Consider the following 17,319-nt stretch of genomic DNA (forward strand, 5'->3'; position numbering starts at 1 on the left):
AAGTTACTATTGAATTCATTCATGATAGGAATTCTCAGTTGCAATGGACTTTCCAACATCCATAAGTACATTTAAGATCATCATAACTTAGCATAGTAAAAGTGGTACTATTTTTTAATCAAGATTTTCTGATCATTCAAAACACTTAACTATGCTAATTTCATCTGCTTTTATCCCAGTTTTCTGGAGTATGAATGGATACAATCTTTTTAGGCACTACAGATCACAGGCTCAGTTGAATTAAAATTTGGTATGTCACGTTGAATGATAGTAACCAAGTCACCATTACAATTGCAGTGACTTTTTTTTGTTGGAGACAAATGGTTTTGCATTTTGATTAAAAATCCCAGATCTCTAGAGTTCAGATTCCTTGTACAATAATGTGCTCAAATAAATTAAAAAAAAAAACATTTTTTTTAAAGAGTAAGGGTAATTAACTCTGATATGAAGAGAATTGTGCTACTGCATAATATTAAATGGTCAGTTTGTTCATATTATCCTAAGTTTTTAGATTAGAAGTGAAACCTAAACATTTTTTTAAAAATTATTATGTATAGAGCTTGAAGTAAATCCCTTAATATCAGCAGTCCAGGGCTTTTAAATAACATACTAAACATCTTTCAAGTAGCAGCCATCTTCCTGTTTGGTTTGGTTTTTTAAAACCTAGGACACTTTGTATGATGTATAAATCGCAAGTTTCAGTGCATTTTGTTAACACTTTATTATGAGGATACTGCTACTATTAAGAAAGTTTAGACTTACCAACAGTATCTTATTTCAAATAATGAGCATCTACCCTGTGCATCTGCCAATGGAAAGCAACTTTTTTTTATTTCTAAATTACTTTTATCAGAGAAATAAAAATAACTTTTATCCAGCAAGTTTAATTAAGAAACAGTGGTTTTAATGTATACATTTTAAAATGTTTTTGTATGGAGTTACACTGACCTGTTCTTTCTCCTTATCTACCTAGCCTTCTTCACCTGGTCCTGTAGTTTCAGTGCAATCAATTGGCAGAACACCCACAAAACCAGATTCTCACTGGGAAACTTCAGTTAATGCTCCAGAGACTGAGAATGTGAACCATCCGAAATCTGAGCTGCAACAAAAACAACTGACAAATAATGTCCAAGTACTTTCAAAAACTCACCCATCTCAGTCGCATTTGCGCAGTTCAACAGAGCAACTTTGCCATTCACAAAAGCTGCCTTCTGCACCTTTGAAACTGCATTGTCCCCCTTCACCTCATGTAGAAAATCCTCCAAAGTCGTCTACTCCTCACACACCTGTACAGCATGGTTATCTTTCACCAAAGCCTCACTCACAACAGTTAGGATCTCCGTACAGACCTCATCATCCACAGTCACCTCAAGTTGGAACACCTCAGAGAGAAACACACAGAAGTTTTTATCCAGCAGCACAGAACCTACAGCCTGGTAGTCAGCAGCAGGCTAGTGGACAGTTGTTCACCCAGGCACCTTCAGGACAATCTTCTGCAACTTATAGTCAGTTTAGCCAACAAAGTTTGAACAACAGTGCGCCACCCCCACCCCCTCCCCCACCCCCTTCGTCTACTTACTATCAAAACCAGCAGCCCTCTGGAAGCTTTCAGAGTTATAGTCAGATAAAGGGTAGCATACCCCAACAAACTGTTTTCTCGTCTGGACCAAATCAAGCACTTCCTGGCACTACAGGCCAGCAAGCAGTCCCAGGACACCATGTAACTTCAGGGCACTTTTTGCCCTCTCAGAACCCTAGTATTCATCATCAGGCTTCAGCATCTGCTGTTCCTCCTCCACCACCACCTCCACCTGCTCCAGGACCTCATCTTGTACAGCAGCAAAGTTCCCATCAGCAGCATTCTGTAGCACACGTAGTAGGTCCAGTTCATGCTGTGGCAGTAGCACCTGGATCACACATTCATTCTCAAGCTGCTGGTCACCATTTGCCACCTCCACCTCCACCCCCAGGTCCTCTACCCCTCCATCAACCTCATTCCACAACTGGACATCAAGGTCTACAAGCACAACACCAGCATGTAGTAAACTCAGCTCCTCCACCTCCCCCACCTCCGCCCTCCAATGTTTTAGGCTCTGGGCATCACCCAGCCTCAGCACAAGGGTTACATCATCCATCACATCAAGGACCTCCACATTTTCCTTCAAGTGCATCTTCCTATTCACCACAAACTCCCCATCATACAACCTTGGGACCTGCACCTCAGCATCCACCTACTGGAACAGGACCTCACTGTCCACTACCAGGTCAAGGTCCTCATATCCAACCTCAAGGACCAAACAGTATTCCAACACCTACAGCTTCAGGGTTCTGTCCTCATCCTAGCTCTGTAACCCTTCCTCATGGGGTGCAAGGACCTCAGCAGGCTTCACCAGTGCCTGGACAAATTCCTATTCACAGAGCACAGGTGCCACCAACTTTTCAAAATAATTACCATGGTTCTGGGTGGCATTAAAATGGGACCCTTGCTCCTAAACATTTTAAAAATGTTTCTGTAAAATAAACTGTATATATTTCATATGTACCTGTTCAAGGTACTTTTTAAAGCTTGTACATGATACTTTGTATAAAAGCAAACACCAGTGCTCTTTCATTGTATTCTTTCCATTATTTTTGCTTTTTTAAAATTCCTGAAAAATGTGCTGTTCAGCCAGTATTAGGTATATCTTTTTATTTTGTAAGTGAACATTCCAGCAGTTTTTTCTGGCAGATTTGATGCTGCATAATCTTTCAATTTTATTGTTGCAGTTAAAATTCATTTAGTGAATGTTTTCTATATTACTTTTTATACATATGTAATTAAATAAGTACACTGATAAGAGATGGCACGAATAGGTTTTTCATTTTCTTCTGTCAACAGTTCTTTGTGTGCATATTGCTAGAAAACAATGCAATACAAATTTTTATAGTTTGGCGTGGACATGACTTTTGTTTCATCAGTTACTTGCAAAAATGTAAAATTTAATGTATAGATTGTTTCTAATATCTGACAACTGCTGTAAATACTGTTTCTTTTGCGTGTAAAATTGCTTAAGGCGCCTTTCATTTGATATAGTACTGTACATAATGACAAGTCTCTTTTGCAAAAATGTGTGATCTTTGTGGAAGTAGTACAGTATATGATCTTCAATTTTTTAATATACTGTCACATTACAGCACTGGTTGGGCATTTTAATTCATGTTAATAAATCACAATTATGTCAGTTTTAACCAACTGGCCCTGAGTGGTGTGTATTTAAGGAAAAATAAGATTTGGTGACTGGGACCCGCTAGCTCTGAAGGTATCCCTGCCGCCAGCAGCAGCACAAAAGTAAAGGTGACAATAGATAACACTCTTAATTCTCTGCTGTCTTCAGAACTGGGTGCACTGCTAGCAGCTGCTGCTGCTGCTCCCGTCTTCCTCACTTTAAAGGTAGGGGATGTAAACTACTACAGACACAAAGTGGGGGAGGGGAGGGAATCAAGTAAGTTTGAGATCCACTGCATTAAAGGTTAGGTTTTTTTTTTTGCTGATCTTAGTGATTAGAGATGAGGAAAAAACTACTTGAAATATCAATGTAGTGTCAGTTTACTGAAACATGTTACATTATACAAAACTAATCCACACAGTTTATGCATTGTACATGATCAATATTAATACACTGGTACAGTTACAGACTAGATCCATACCAAATCTGATTCAAATATTGGTTATTCTGATCTAGAAGACAGACCACAGTAGCATTTGCACATACTTTTAGGTATGTTTTCTATTCTAAAAGTTCAAAGCAGAATTCCAGTTGTGGCAACATTAATGATGTCAGATTTTGCATTTCTGAAATGCAGCACTTAAAACAAATGACTACCTACACTGTGAAGACATTTCAAAATAAAAATGACAAAATTATGAAGTTTTATTACCAAGAGGAGATGAGCACATTTTTGTGGCTAGAGAGTAACAGATTTAACAAAACATGAATATATACAGGCTGCCCCCAACTTGTGATGCGATCAGCTCCAGGGATAGTGCCACAAGTTGGCATTGTAACTCAAGCCCGCATTTATGACAAGTGTCATACGCCATCGTAAATGCAGGGCTGAGGATGTAAGTCGGGGGATTTCAGCCCCTTCCGCGCTTACAGAAAAGATAATTAAGTGCGGGGAGTCATAAAGCGGGGGCCTCCTGCACCTATGATAAGATAATCTTTGTGCTAACTAAAATCCTGCCACTATGCTTGAATGCAGCTATTTATAATCCCTTTAGTCATATTAAATACCAATCTGTGGAAGGACAAATTATTTCAGATTTTAAGCTAATTTAGTGGGTTGTATATAATTTTAATGAAACAATACAAATTTAATTAGCCTTGCAAAACTAGCTGAATGTATGTGGGTATCAAGTAACTTTTCTACTATAGCTGAATGCAGATGTTAGTGCTTTAAGAATCAAGAACATCCACTAGTTTATAAAAAGCTAATATGCAAGACTAAGTTAAGAGGAACTGTTGTTTTGTCTTAATGTGCAACTGCTACTTTGCAACTGAAAACACATTGGACTGGTAAGAGTATTAGAAATCAATTTTCTTACTAACTCCAGGAAAGATCATTGTTCCATTGCTATTTATATCCTTGTCTTTTCCTCTGTGTCTAGCAACCAAAGTCTACTAGGAATTGACCAAGACCCATCAACTCTTTTATTAAAAGATCAAATAGCTTACAATCAATGCCAATGACCAGAGCCCAGCACTGAAAAAGTAAGAGTGGGTTATTCATCCTCTGCAGTAACTGACATTCTTTGAGATGGGTGTCCCGGTGCATGCTCCATCTTAGGTGTTTTGCTGCCGCAATGCACCTGGCCAGAAGATTTTATTAGTAGAGGCTTTGACTGCTAGCATGCATATGTGCAGAAACACTACACACACTAGGTGGCTGAGGCGCATGCACGAGATACGGTCACCTCAGTTCCTCCTTTGCCCCAGAAAAGTATGGAAATAATATCCAAGCTGTGGGGGGAGGAAGGGTGGATGGTGGAGCACCCACAATGACACCCATCTCGAAGAACATAAATTACTGCAGAGAATGAGTAACCCTCCTTCTTTTTCTTTGAGTGTCCCTGTGGGTGCTCCACCTTAGGTGACTACAAGCTTCGGACCGTGTAGTATCCTTTTGGACCGTGGTAAGGATTGTATGTCCCAACACAGTTTCTCTGGATGTGTAGGAGTCTAGAGCATAGTGAGCAGCAAATATATAAGTAGAGGACCAGGGGACCATATCCAATTTGCATCTATTGGCCAGAGAGATGCCCTGTACACAGGCTGTTGATGCTGCCATGGCCCTCGTTGAATGTGCACAAAGGTGTGCAGGTGGTTCTTTTCCGAAGATTGAATATGCTATTCATATGCATTATACTATCCGTTTTGAGATCCTTCTCCCTTGACATTGGTGCTTTCTAGGGTCATATTGTCTTTGAGAATGACCAAAAAGGGAAAATCTGTATCTCTGAACATAAGGATTGGGTTTTTTTTGTATTTTGGTGCAAGAGCCTGGATGCCCAGCATTTTAAGTGTGGCCCTGGCATCTTTGAGGGACTGTAAAGAAGCATTTGTGCCATCAGCGAAGAGCTTCGGGCCCTCGAACGAAAGGTCTTCCACCTTCGTCTGGACCTCCTTTAGGAAACCAGAGCGGTGGAGTCAGGAGGCTCTTCTCATCACCACAGAGATGGCCAGGACTCATGAAGCTGTATCAGGACTCATGAAGCTGAGTCCAAAGCAGTTTGGAAGGCTGTTCTGGCTATCAGGAGACCCTTGTTGGTGTTCACTCTCATTTGTTCTATTTTATCCTCTGGGAGGAACTGAATAAAATCTGCAATTTGCTCAAATATGTGATGAATGTAATTAGCAATGTGTAGCTGTAGGGAGACAGAGGAGTATGACCATCTGCCCATTATGTCTAGTCATTTCCACTCATCAGGAGGGGTGCATTTGGCAACTTGCTCCGCTGATTCACTGCCTCAATTAGTATGGAGTTAGGGGAGGAACGTGAGAATAAAAACTCAGCATCCTGAGGAACCATGTAATATTTCCTACCCACCTTCTTGCTCACTGGGTGGTGGGTGTTTGCCAAAGTTGCTTGGCTGGGTCCATGAGGGCGGGATCCATGGGGAGAACGAGCCTCATGGATGAAGCGGTATAGAAGGATGCTCGTAAGTTTATGCTGGGTCTCTGGCAGTGTGGCTAATGAGACCTCTTGAAAAGGTCTTGGAAAGCCTTGAAATCATCCCCAGATAGGGCTTGCAGAGGCATGAGTGTGTCCCCAGGGGAGGAAGGAGAGATGTGTGTAAGTGGGTGAGGAAGTAGTGGATTCCTTGTTGCCAGTGTGGTAAGGCTGCTTGTAAGTGAGGGAATTTGCACCTCTGCGTAGTGTCTGGGAGGAGTTGAGATCATGATAGAAGCCTGATCCTCCTCACCAGAGAACAGAGGTATGGAAGTGCCAGGCATAGACATGGAAAACCCCTCGGAGTGCGAGGAGGAATCAGTGGCAAACAAGGGTGTCACGGGCACTGAAGAGATCATAGAATAGTCTGTGGACCAAAAAGGAGGCACTGGTGGTAAATAATATTATATGCTTTGGCTTTGCAAGCAGAGGGGCTGGTGCAGGTGCTGGGGGAGGTAACTGCGCTCTGGTCCCTGCGCTGCCTTTACGTACAGCAATGCTTGGTGTCGGTAAGACCGATACTGTTGTAGCCCTGTGCTGTTCAAACATGACAGGCTTGGGCTTATCAGCATGTTTAGGTACAATGACCAAGTCCTTAGACCCTCGAGACACAGTGGGTGAACACTGCCCTAGTAAGTGCTTATCTGGATCCCCAGCAGGGACGGAGCTGGCTTAGAGTTCAGGGATCACCCTTTCTTATGTGAAGGGGATTCCCTCTTTGCTGCTACATCATGTGCTCGCTTCTGTTTGGAAGAGGCACAGCTGCACCAGTGGGAACTGCTTTATCCAACATCACCGCTGGTGATAGTAATAGCAAGGATGCAGGGTGGCCAGGGTCTGACGCTGGTCTGAGGGAGTGTTTGAGGTAGATCCAGGTGGAGCTGCAAACCCTCTGGCTCTCCTGCCCTGGCTGCCAAATTTTCACTGATGACAGTAAACTGCGCTGTAATTGTCCAGACAGTGTATGCACTGAAAGTGCTAGTCTGACTGCAAGTTTGAAAGCATGTGAGGAGAAAACAGTGTTTAAAACAGAGCTCCTGCTTGGGAGAACGCTGTGAAAAAGACGAAGAAAAAAAATATTAAATCTGTGGAAAAAAAATCACACTCAGTCTTATGTGAGGAGGATGGAGCTGAAGCTGAGGGAAAAGAAACTCCTCAGTGCAGGAGAGAGGAATCCCCTGAGGGGAAGCACAGGTTGCAGAGCCCGCACCTCTCTCTGTGTCTGAGGAAGACACTTGGTTGTCGTTGTCTTTTTTTTTGGGGGGGGGGGAGGATAATAAAAATATAATGAAAAGGCTAAGTAAAGGAAAAGACTAGCTGTCTCGCTGAGGAGAAATCTGTAGAGAGCACTGCAGGTTCCAACTGACGCCGCCAGCAGCAGAGAAGGAACTGAGGTGACAGTCTCTCACACGTGCATTAGCCGCCAGGCGTGTGTAGTGCTTCTGCGCGTGAGAGCTAGCTGTCAAAGCCACTTTTAGTAAAATTTTCCAGCCAGGTGCGCTGCAGCACCAAAACACCTAAGGTGGAACACTCCCAGAGACACTCCTTGAAGAACAACCTTATTCAAATCCCCTCAATCCCATATAATTACAATTTACTGAGGTGTTCAAAGCCATTGCGTTCGTAAAGTGACTATCTAGCTTGGAAGCAAGACTTCATATTTTGTATAAGACAGTCATATATATACATGCTGTCAGTTTAAACTGAGTGAGTAGCTACAGCTTTTGAAAGAAATGGGTAAAAGACAGCATAGTAAGTGTGTGAAATGGTAATGTTTAAGTTACTGCTATTGATTAAATATTAGGCTATCAATAACTTCTGTAAAAATATCTACAATATATTGGAATATTTGGTTTCGTGCCTAGAGAGTGCAATACATTTTAAACTAATATTTCAATCCTTAAGTTTCTTTCCCTCCTGTACTGAAAATTTTTTTTCTTGTTGCAGCAAGATGAACCTAAAAGCAGAACATTTTATTTCTGTTGTTTTCATTGCAGTATTTTGTCTTTTACACCATCAATATTATCTTGGCTGCTACCTTTCTCCCTTTTTTTTAATACCAATATGAAGTTCTCAAGTGAATGGCTCATTACCCTCTGCTCTGAAACCCAAATGTTGGCATCGCCAAGTGTGGCTGAAGTTTTGAACAACAACGTATTGTGTTGCACTCTAAAAATTAGGATTATTTTAAATTTTGCTAAATTATTGGAGTATACACAGAAGGGCAAAACATGCACAGGTTACTTGAAGTTCTGTGGAATGCCATTTCTGAGTCTGAACAAGCAATGAATTAAATTAAACTGTGCTATTTTAGCTTGATGTATTAATATATTTTCAGCACATATACAGAAATTTTACAAATGAATTGTAAACTGACATTTCCTTTATGCTGGGCTAATAACCCTACTGTGAAATGTGACTAACAGCTGGATTTATTCACTAGCAAGCATTTGAATGACGAGCACAATGTCTGGAAAAAACAAAACACTTTAATTAGACAACTGCAAGCACCTCAAACAATTGGTTATTGTTACAACACAGCTATCTTCTCACAATCTAGTTATTGCAAAGGCATGTGAATAAATTTATAATGGACAGTCAAAAAAGTGGCACCATAATTATGTAAAACCAGAAATAAACTTACATTCATCCCACTGACTTCTAAAAGAGGGCAAAATACACCTCTATATTTTACATTCTAAAATCTGTATTGCCTATGAATTTGAGTCTATTTTGCTTTTTTTTTCACACCTTAGAAACATTTGCAATTTTGTGTGCAACTTACAAAGGGCAAACTAATTTCTATATATGTCAATGCATGGGGGGAAAAAGCTAGTGCAATTTGTTTTAGGAGCATATAAAGCTATGAATGGAATGAGCATGAGCTGTCTCAAACATTGGATTATTTTATCCCCTAAATTATATTTGTTTTTGCATCAATCTTTTTCTTACTCTAAGCACATATTATTGTAAAAGATCAGTAATCCTAGACAGAGTATTTCCCATGCTCACTTTTAATCTTCTGGGTATAATACAAATTACAGTGCTTATAAAAAGGCAACACCATATGGTATCATGTCTTCACTATCACATTGTAAGGGAAATTGCTATTCTCTCCTTAAAAGCACTTAAAATAGGCAAAAATTCTAAAAGGGAGTGCTAAAATGATAATGCATACTTTTATCATTGGAAAGAAGTCTAGCCTTCCTTTAAAGTGCCATTTGTGGAATGAAGTCTTGTAAACCAGAGCCACTTTGTTTATAATCCAATGTACAGCAACTTCTACGAAATGGAAAGTTTACACAAATCCTTAAAGCAGCTTGAATTCCGCCACATGCAATTCATATGCTACAAAGCTCTTCAAACTTAGTAGCTTTACTCTGAAATCTGAGTCCCCTTCCCATATTTAAATGGAAATGAACATTTACAGGGTGCATTTACATACACTATAATACAAGAATGATGTCCCTTTGTCAGAAAATAAAATTGTACAATTCCTTGCCTTTTCTCAGTTCTGACTTGATATGTCAAACTGGTAAATTATATAATACTTAGCTAAAATATTTCATCATAAATAGTTACAAAACCTGCCAAAACACAGGGGGTGGGAGGAGTTTTTTCAAAAGTTAGACTTTTGAATGCCACACAACACAAGTAATGATGCTTAAAGACACGCTGAGTGTTTTCTGAAGAGAGTGGGTTAGTAAACTACCAGCTGAAGACAAGACTATCTTTCCCCAAAAATACAGTGCACAAAAAGCAAAATGTCAAACAGTACCTCAAAGCAAAATAAAGGTCTGAGGATGAAGCCAGCTCACTTGTGATCCTGTTAAAGAATTTGTGACAGTCACCAGTCAGGTTTGATGCACTGGAAAGCGGATGCTGGTTCAATGTTACAATTGAAGATTCTGCTAAGAATTCAACCAGGGATGCCTAAGACATTCTCCAGCTGATGCTCGTTTTTCTGGAACCATTTCTAGCATGGGGATCAGGAAATCTGTGAACTGTGCAGCATCTTCATGAGGCCAACCATACTTTTCCACAAGCACATCAAAGAGGCTCCAAGGTTTTAGCTTGGTAATATGACGGAGTTCTCCTGCATATAAAAATATTCTTTTAGAAAGTTCTTATTATCCTTGATTATTACTTGTTCAGTTTCTCTTCCCACTGCATGCCTAAACTATTTAGGCAGGCTAGTTAGTATGTTATTACAGTTCTCCCTGAAAATCAACCCATCAAGTGTTTTATTCAGTTGGCTTTAGAGCTCATTCCAAAGGCATTATTTTCCTTTGAAATGAGTGTATTTAGGTGTAGTTTAATTTACAGTATACTATATCTGTAAACCACTGTAAACATACTTTTATTATGGTACATTCTGCCTTTTCATAAGAAAACATGTATTTACAATCAACTTAGTGATAATAACATCTTAAAGAAAAGCTAAATAAAATTTGAGTACATCCTAAATAAATCAGCTATGCAACAATGGCTGTTTATAGTATCAAACATAATGAAATGCACTTTACTTTGGTATCAATAGGATTAGCATATCCTATTGCTGACACTGTATGCAAAGACTATTTGAAAAAGTCATTTATCATTTATGTGACTGGAGCAAATTAAGTCAGCACTATTCCAGTTTATACTTGTGAGTTCCATGAGTATTGCTATCAATACTATCACCATTTACAAAACAAGAATTACCTTTTCTTTGTTTTCATCTTAGAACTGAAATTGACAATTATAGAATCTCATCAAAAAACAAAGCCTTGTCCCATCACCATTAGAAAGCCCAAATTAGGAAATGACTGCACAGGCAGATTTTATTTGGAACATTAGCATTACAATTGTGGCTATGCAAACAACTTTAGCTTTGTCCCATGGCATACTCCCCCAATACAGTTTTTTATTCTTATCCGTGCATTACTCAGATAAGTCACCAGTGACCAAAAAAATAAACAAAAAACCAATAAATTGATGTGATAGCAGGATAAGTTTTCTGATTGTTCCCACGATGTCATATAGAGGCAGAATAAAGGTTTTCTGCATGCTCAGCATATTTGGATGTTGTAAAATGGAGCCTCAATTTGACATAAGGCTCAGATTCTGGCATTCTGAAGGAAAGGGAGGTTGCTCACCTTGTGCAGTAACTGATGTTCTTTGAGATGGGTGTCTCTGTGGGCTCTGCACTGTAGGTGACTTGACACTCCAGGGCTTGAAACCAAAACTTTTCAGCAGCAGTACTCCCCCTCTCAGGTGGAGGAGCACACATGCTTGGCACTACAGGCACCATAGTGAGCATGCTGATGCACACACGTCACCAACCTTTTCTTCTTTGAGGAGTGTCTCTGTGGGCACGCCACTGCAGGTGACTATGAGGAAGTATCCTCAGTCTCTAGTTGGAGGGGGTTCAGATGCAGATGGTGGACCGCCTGCCTGAATGCAGTGGATTGTAAAGTGTGTCTACTGCATAATGCTTTGTGAAAGTACGGGCAGAAGTCCACATGGCTACCCTACAAATGTCCGCAATGGGGACATTGTGGAGAAAGGCTGTAGAACCGTAGTGACCAACCTGTCAATTGCGATCGACTGGTCAATTGAGGGGCACAACCAGTCGATCACGAGACATTCAGGGCCCCCTCATTTCTTCCTACAATAAAGGTAGCGTCAGCTTCCTGAAGCGTGGGAGGAGAGGGGGAAGTCCCGCAACTGTATTCCTGAAAAGCCGGGTCTGTTGTGCACCGGTGACTTCCTTCTCCCTGCTGCATTCCTGCATGGGGAGGAGGGGAAGAGTAGGAGTCTCAGGACTGTGCCAGCCCCAGCTGCTGGGAAGAGTGTAGCTGTTGCAGGAAGCGGAGGAGCAGGGCACGTGCTTCTGAAGCAGGTGGAACTGGCACAGTCCCAGGACTCCTACTCTCCCACAGGACAGCAGCAGGGAGAAGGAAGTCGCCTGCATGTGACAGACCCAGCATTTCAGGAAGTACAACGGCTGTTTGGGGGAGGGGAAGAGCAGTCCATGTTTCTTCCTGAGACCCAGACCTGGTGAGTAGCTGCAGGATCCCCAGGTAGCATCCTGAGCTGTCCCTGTCCCCTCACCCTGAGCCAGCCCATCAGCACCCTGTCCCAGCACACACCAGCACCCTGCCCTCTGCCCCTGCACCGACACCTGCCTCCACCAGCACCCTGCCCCCAGCACCCTTCCTCAGCCTCCACCACGCACCCTGCCTCCTGCCTAAACCCCCACCAGCACCTGACTCTGGGCCAAAGCTCCACCAGCACTCTGCCTCCTACCTCCTGACCAAACCCCCACCAACACCCTGGCCAGACTCCCCTGCACCGGGCCCAAACTCTCACCAGCAACCTATCACTGCCCAAACCCCCATCAGCTCCTGTCCCCTGGCCAGACCCCCACGAGCACGCTGCTCCTGCCCCCTTCCTCCTGGCCTGACACCTACCCCCAGCTTGCTCCTGTACCCTATTTTCCACCCATATTCTGCACCCCCATCCCTATCCCACTCACAGGAAGCCCTGTTCCGCACACTGGATCCCTCATTTTTGGCCTGGGGTGCCAAGGGTGTGAGATGTCTCAGCTGGAGCCACATTAGTGAGGCTTGGGGGTTTTGGAGGAGTTGTTTTTTGCATCTTACTTGTGCGACCCCGAGACCGCTGACTCAAAACAGGTTCCCTGCTCCTCTCATAAATAAAGACAATGCTGAAACATTTTGTGTTTGACATAATATTTTATTTAAAAATGAAGCCTGGCCAACAAACCCCCATCTGGTCACAGCATCATAACACTCCTGCACCCACCCCGAACCCAATCCTGAGCCCATCATACACTGGAACCCCGTCCTGAGCCTCTCTCATCTTCAAACTCCTGCACCCCCACATCGTCAGTCTTCTGCCACAACAATCCTGCATCATCCACACACTGCAAATCTGTGTCCTGAGCCCATCATACTCCCAACCTCTCTACCCTGAGCCCCTCACACACCCCAACCCAAATTCCTGCACCCACACATCCACAAGCCTGCACCTTACTCAGCACCCCAACGCTCAACAGCCTGGAGCCTCCTCCCTGAGCCAGTATCCTCTTCTCCACCTCCTCCTGCACCCAAATTCCCTCCCAGAGTTTGCACCTCTCACCTCTTCCCACACCCAAATCCCTCATTCCCACCCCAGAGCCCACACCTCCCATTTCAACCCAGTGAGAGGGTATGTCTACACTTGCACCCTAGTTCGAGCTAGGGATGCAAATGTAGGCATTTGAAATAGTCAATGAAGGGGGGATTTAAATATCCCATGCTTCATTAGCATGATGTCACCGGCGCATAACTCCGAACAACAGCTGTTTCAAAAGTGAAAGTGCGCGCCGGGACGCGTTAGTTTGAACCAAACCCCTTGGTTCGAACTAACATTGCTCCTCAAAAAAACTCTATCCAAAAAATGAGGAGTAACGTTAGTTCAAACCAAGGGGTTTGGTTCAAACTAACGCGTCCCGGTGCGCACTTTCACTTTTGAAACAGCTGTTGTTCGGAGTAACGCGCCGGTGACATCATGCTAATGAAGCACGGGATATTTAAATCCCCCCATCATTGACTATTTCGAATGCCTACATTTGCATCCCTAGCTCGAACTAGGGTGCAAGTGTAGACATAACCCAGAGTATGTAAGGGCTAGGGACAGCAATTGATGGAGAGAGGGAGGGGCCTCAAGGAAGGGGTGGGGTTTTGGAGAAGGGATGGGGTAGATCTTGGCTTGTCCTCACATTTAAAAAGTGATCTTGGGTGTAAAAAGGTTGGAGACCACTGCTGTAGATGCTGCCATGGCTCTGGTGGAATGTGCCGTAATTCGGGTTGGTAATGGCTATTTGTTAACGTAATGATTCTTTGATGCAATTTGTTATCCATTTTGAAACAGTTTGACCCTTGGAACAGTCTGCTATAGAAATAAAAAGCCTCTGAGATTGTCTGAAAGATCTGTCTCTATCTAGGTAAACGGCTAGTGCCCACCGAACATCGAGGAAGTGGAGCCTTGCTGAGTTGGTATCCTGATGCAGCTTTTGATGGAAGGCAGGTAAGTATATAGCTTTGTTCAGGTGAAACTGGGAAACTATTTTTGGGAGAAACTTGGGATGTGGTTTTAGGACAACTTGATCCTTCTAGAAAACTGTGACTGGCAGATGTGCCATGAATGTGGCTAGTTCACCTGCTCTCTTGGCTGTCATTATTGCTATTAGGAAGGCCACCTTTATCGACAGGTAAGTGAGTGAACATGATGCCATGGGTTCAAAGGGATTGAGGATTAGGTTGAGATCCCAAGTTGGTGTTGGTCTTCTGTGTCCTTTGCTTGTGACTGTTCACAATTATATTATGGACTTCTTCTCTCCCAGCAGTCTGTGGGTCTTCTAGCCTTGTAGACATCATGTATGCAGATGAAGCCTGTGAGAGAAACTGAGTCCCGATCTTGGGATAGTATGCCTGGCCAAAGTAGCAGAGGTAAGGGTGGAGTTACAGACAGCTGGGAGAAGTAAGGAAACCATGGTTGCCTGGGCCAGGCCAGAGCTATGAGGATTACTCAGGCAGTATGTTTTATTTTCTGGATGATCATGCCCAAGAGTGGAATTGAGGGAAATGCTTATAGGAGTGTGTGAGGCCAGTTGATGACCACAACATTGCCTATGGATGCCACACCTAGCCCCGCCCTGGAGCAAAACTTGGGGCACTTGGAATTCTGAGATGTTGCGAGTAAGGCTATTTCCAGAAAACCCCACTTGAGGAAGATGGAACATTGAGCTTTGGGATATATTTCCCACTCGTATTTTTGGCGAAGTATACGGCTTAAATGATCTGCAGTGATATTTTGGTTGCCCAGAAGATACACTGCTGACAAGCCAATATGATGCTGGATGAACTACTGCCAGTTTTGTGGCCTCCCTGGCAGTTTGTATAAAACATGCATGTGGTTTTGTCAGTGAACATTCCCACGTGTTTGCCTTGAATCAGTGGCAGAAACTGCTTGCATGCTTTTCTAACAATGTGAAGCTCTAAATGCTCATGTGCAGAGTTGAGTCTAACGTCGAGTGCTGTAGTGATCCATGTATTCGCCCCAGCCCTCTAGTGAGGCATCTGTGGTTATGGTTGCAGTCGGGGGCTCCCTTTGGACGGAAACACCCACACATTGGTGGCTCCATCAGCACAACCTAAGAAGCGATTCTTTGACCTTTCTTGTAGGACTGAGGATTTTCCACATGATGTTTGTGTGGACAAAAACAGGTGTGGAGCCACAATTGTAGGCACCTCATTTGGAATCTGGCATGTGGAACCACGTATGTGGTTGCAGACATACGTCCCAGTAGCTGAAGGCATTGTGTAGCTAAGATTGTTGGGCTGTTGATAACATTTCTTGCTAGGGTGGATAGCGTTTGAAACTGCTGCACGGGTAGATGTGTGAGTACATTTATGCAGTCCAGTGTGGCTCCTATGAACTCTCATTCTTGAGATGGGGTGAGATGTGATTTTGAGGTATTCATTTGAAGACCCAGGGATGTGAACAACTGTATTTTGTCTGATGTAGATCAGATGGCCTCTTGCTCGGATCGTGCCAAAATGAGGCAATCATCTAGGTATGGGAAAATTACTATGCCCTGTTTCCTGAGATGAGCGACTGCCATGGTTAGTATTTTTGAGAATTTTATTGGTGCTGACAAATGGGAGGACCCGATAATGGTACGTGTTCGATAATGGTACGTGGTGACATGTTCGTCATTCAGTGTGAATCTTAAATATTGTGTGTGTGAAGGCCGGATTGCCACATGAAAGTATGCATCTTGAAGGTTGAGGGACGACATCCAATTTCCCTGTTCCAATGATGGAATTAACTTTACTAAAGTTATCATTGTGAACTTTTGCTTCTTTACATATTTGTTTAGCCTGCACATGTCCCGAATAGGACTCCAACCTCCTGATTTTTTTTTGGAGTGAGGATGTATCTTGAGTAGAAGCCTCTTCCCCTGTGATGGGCTGGTATGATCTCTATTGCACCCAGTGGGAGTAGCCAGTTTACCTCCTGCTGTAACAGCGGCTCACGAGAGAGGTCCCTGAAGAGGAATAGGGAAGGGGTTTGGGTTGGAGGGAATCTGGTGACTGGAATAGTGAGGCCCTTTTGTATGACCTCTAAGACGCATTTGTCTGTGGTGATTTTTGCCCAGGATTGGTAAAATGGCTGCAGGCTATGTTTGTATGTTATGTTGGCAAAAGACATCGAACCTTCGACCAGATCTTCAAAAGCTTTTTCGGGCATTGGTCGACTGGGACGTGGCTGATTGATCTTGCATTTGTCTGTGTTTTTGTTGTCTTTGCCTCCTTCTGAGGTTGTAGCTTCTCTGGGGTGCAAAGGATGATTCTCTGCCCCGTGGTATAAACTGCTTGTTCAGCCTCTTCCTGGGTTGGGGCACATACATACCCAGGGTCCTCAAAGTCACTCAAGAATCCTTGAGATAATGAAGGGAGGCATCTGTTGTTGCTGAAAAAAGTTTTTGACTTTCAAAAGGGAGATACTCAATTTTATTCTGTACATCCCTAGGGAACCTGGAGAGATGGAGCCAGGATACTCAACGCATTACTACAGAGGTGGCTAAGGACTATGCCACCATGTCTGCAGCGTCAAGACATGCCTGTAGTGCCGTCTTGGCTATATGGAAGCTCTCCTCGATGTTGGACTAGAAGGAGGCCTTACTGTCATCAGGAAGCTGTTCAATACATTTTTTCATGTTGTCAAAGTGATATGTATATTTTGCCAATAATGCTGCATAATTAGCTATTTTTATTTGGAGAGAGGCCAGTGAATACGATTTCCTACCAGATATTGAATCTTTTCCATTCCTTGTTGTAAGGAGTGGATTTATATTGGGTCTGCCTTCCTCTATTGTTGGCTGCATTGATGACCATTGAGTTAGGTGCCGGGTGTGTAAATAGGAATTCGGCACCCTTGGAAGGTATGTAATACTTTCTATCCAATGCTGGAATTTGCCATAGGATTTTCATGGGATCTAAAATGGCCTCATTCACTGGGAGAGTGATTTTCGCTAATGGCGAAGCTTGCAGGATG

The 17,319-nt window shown here is 42.9% G+C and overlaps 2 protein-coding genes across 24 annotated transcripts in view; one reads left to right on the forward strand and one right to left on the reverse strand.

Moving 5' to 3' along the window:
- Positions 1–3,232, forward strand: part of KMT2E (lysine methyltransferase 2E (inactive)) — a 144,778-nt gene extending 141,546 nt beyond the window's left edge. For all 5 annotated transcript variants that reach the window (XM_075909724.2, XM_014580821.4, XM_075909672.2 and 2 more), the window contains one exon: positions 974–3,232. In XM_075909724.2, coding sequence (XP_075765839.2) covers positions 974–2,473 — 1,500 coding nt within the window. In that variant the 3' untranslated portion in view covers positions 2,474–3,232. The remainder of the gene's footprint in view (positions 1–973) is intronic.
- Positions 3,233–3,570: 338 nt separating this feature from the next.
- SRPK2 (SRSF protein kinase 2) overlaps positions 3,571–17,319 on the reverse strand; it is a 248,897-nt gene continuing 235,148 nt past the window's right edge. For all 19 annotated transcript variants that reach the window (XM_089775444.1, XM_089775439.1, XM_089775461.1 and 16 more), the window contains one exon: positions 3,571–10,306. In XM_089775444.1, the coding sequence (XP_089631570.1) occupies positions 10,122–10,306 (185 nt within the window). In that variant the 3' untranslated portion in view covers positions 3,571–10,121. The remainder of the gene's footprint in view (positions 10,307–17,319) is intronic.

Source organism: Pelodiscus sinensis, chromosome 1, assembly GCF_052426305.1.
Source record: "Pelodiscus sinensis isolate ZL-2025 chromosome 1, ASM5242630v1, whole genome shotgun sequence".
Taxonomy (NCBI): Eukaryota; Metazoa; Chordata; order Testudines; family Trionychidae; genus Pelodiscus; species Pelodiscus sinensis.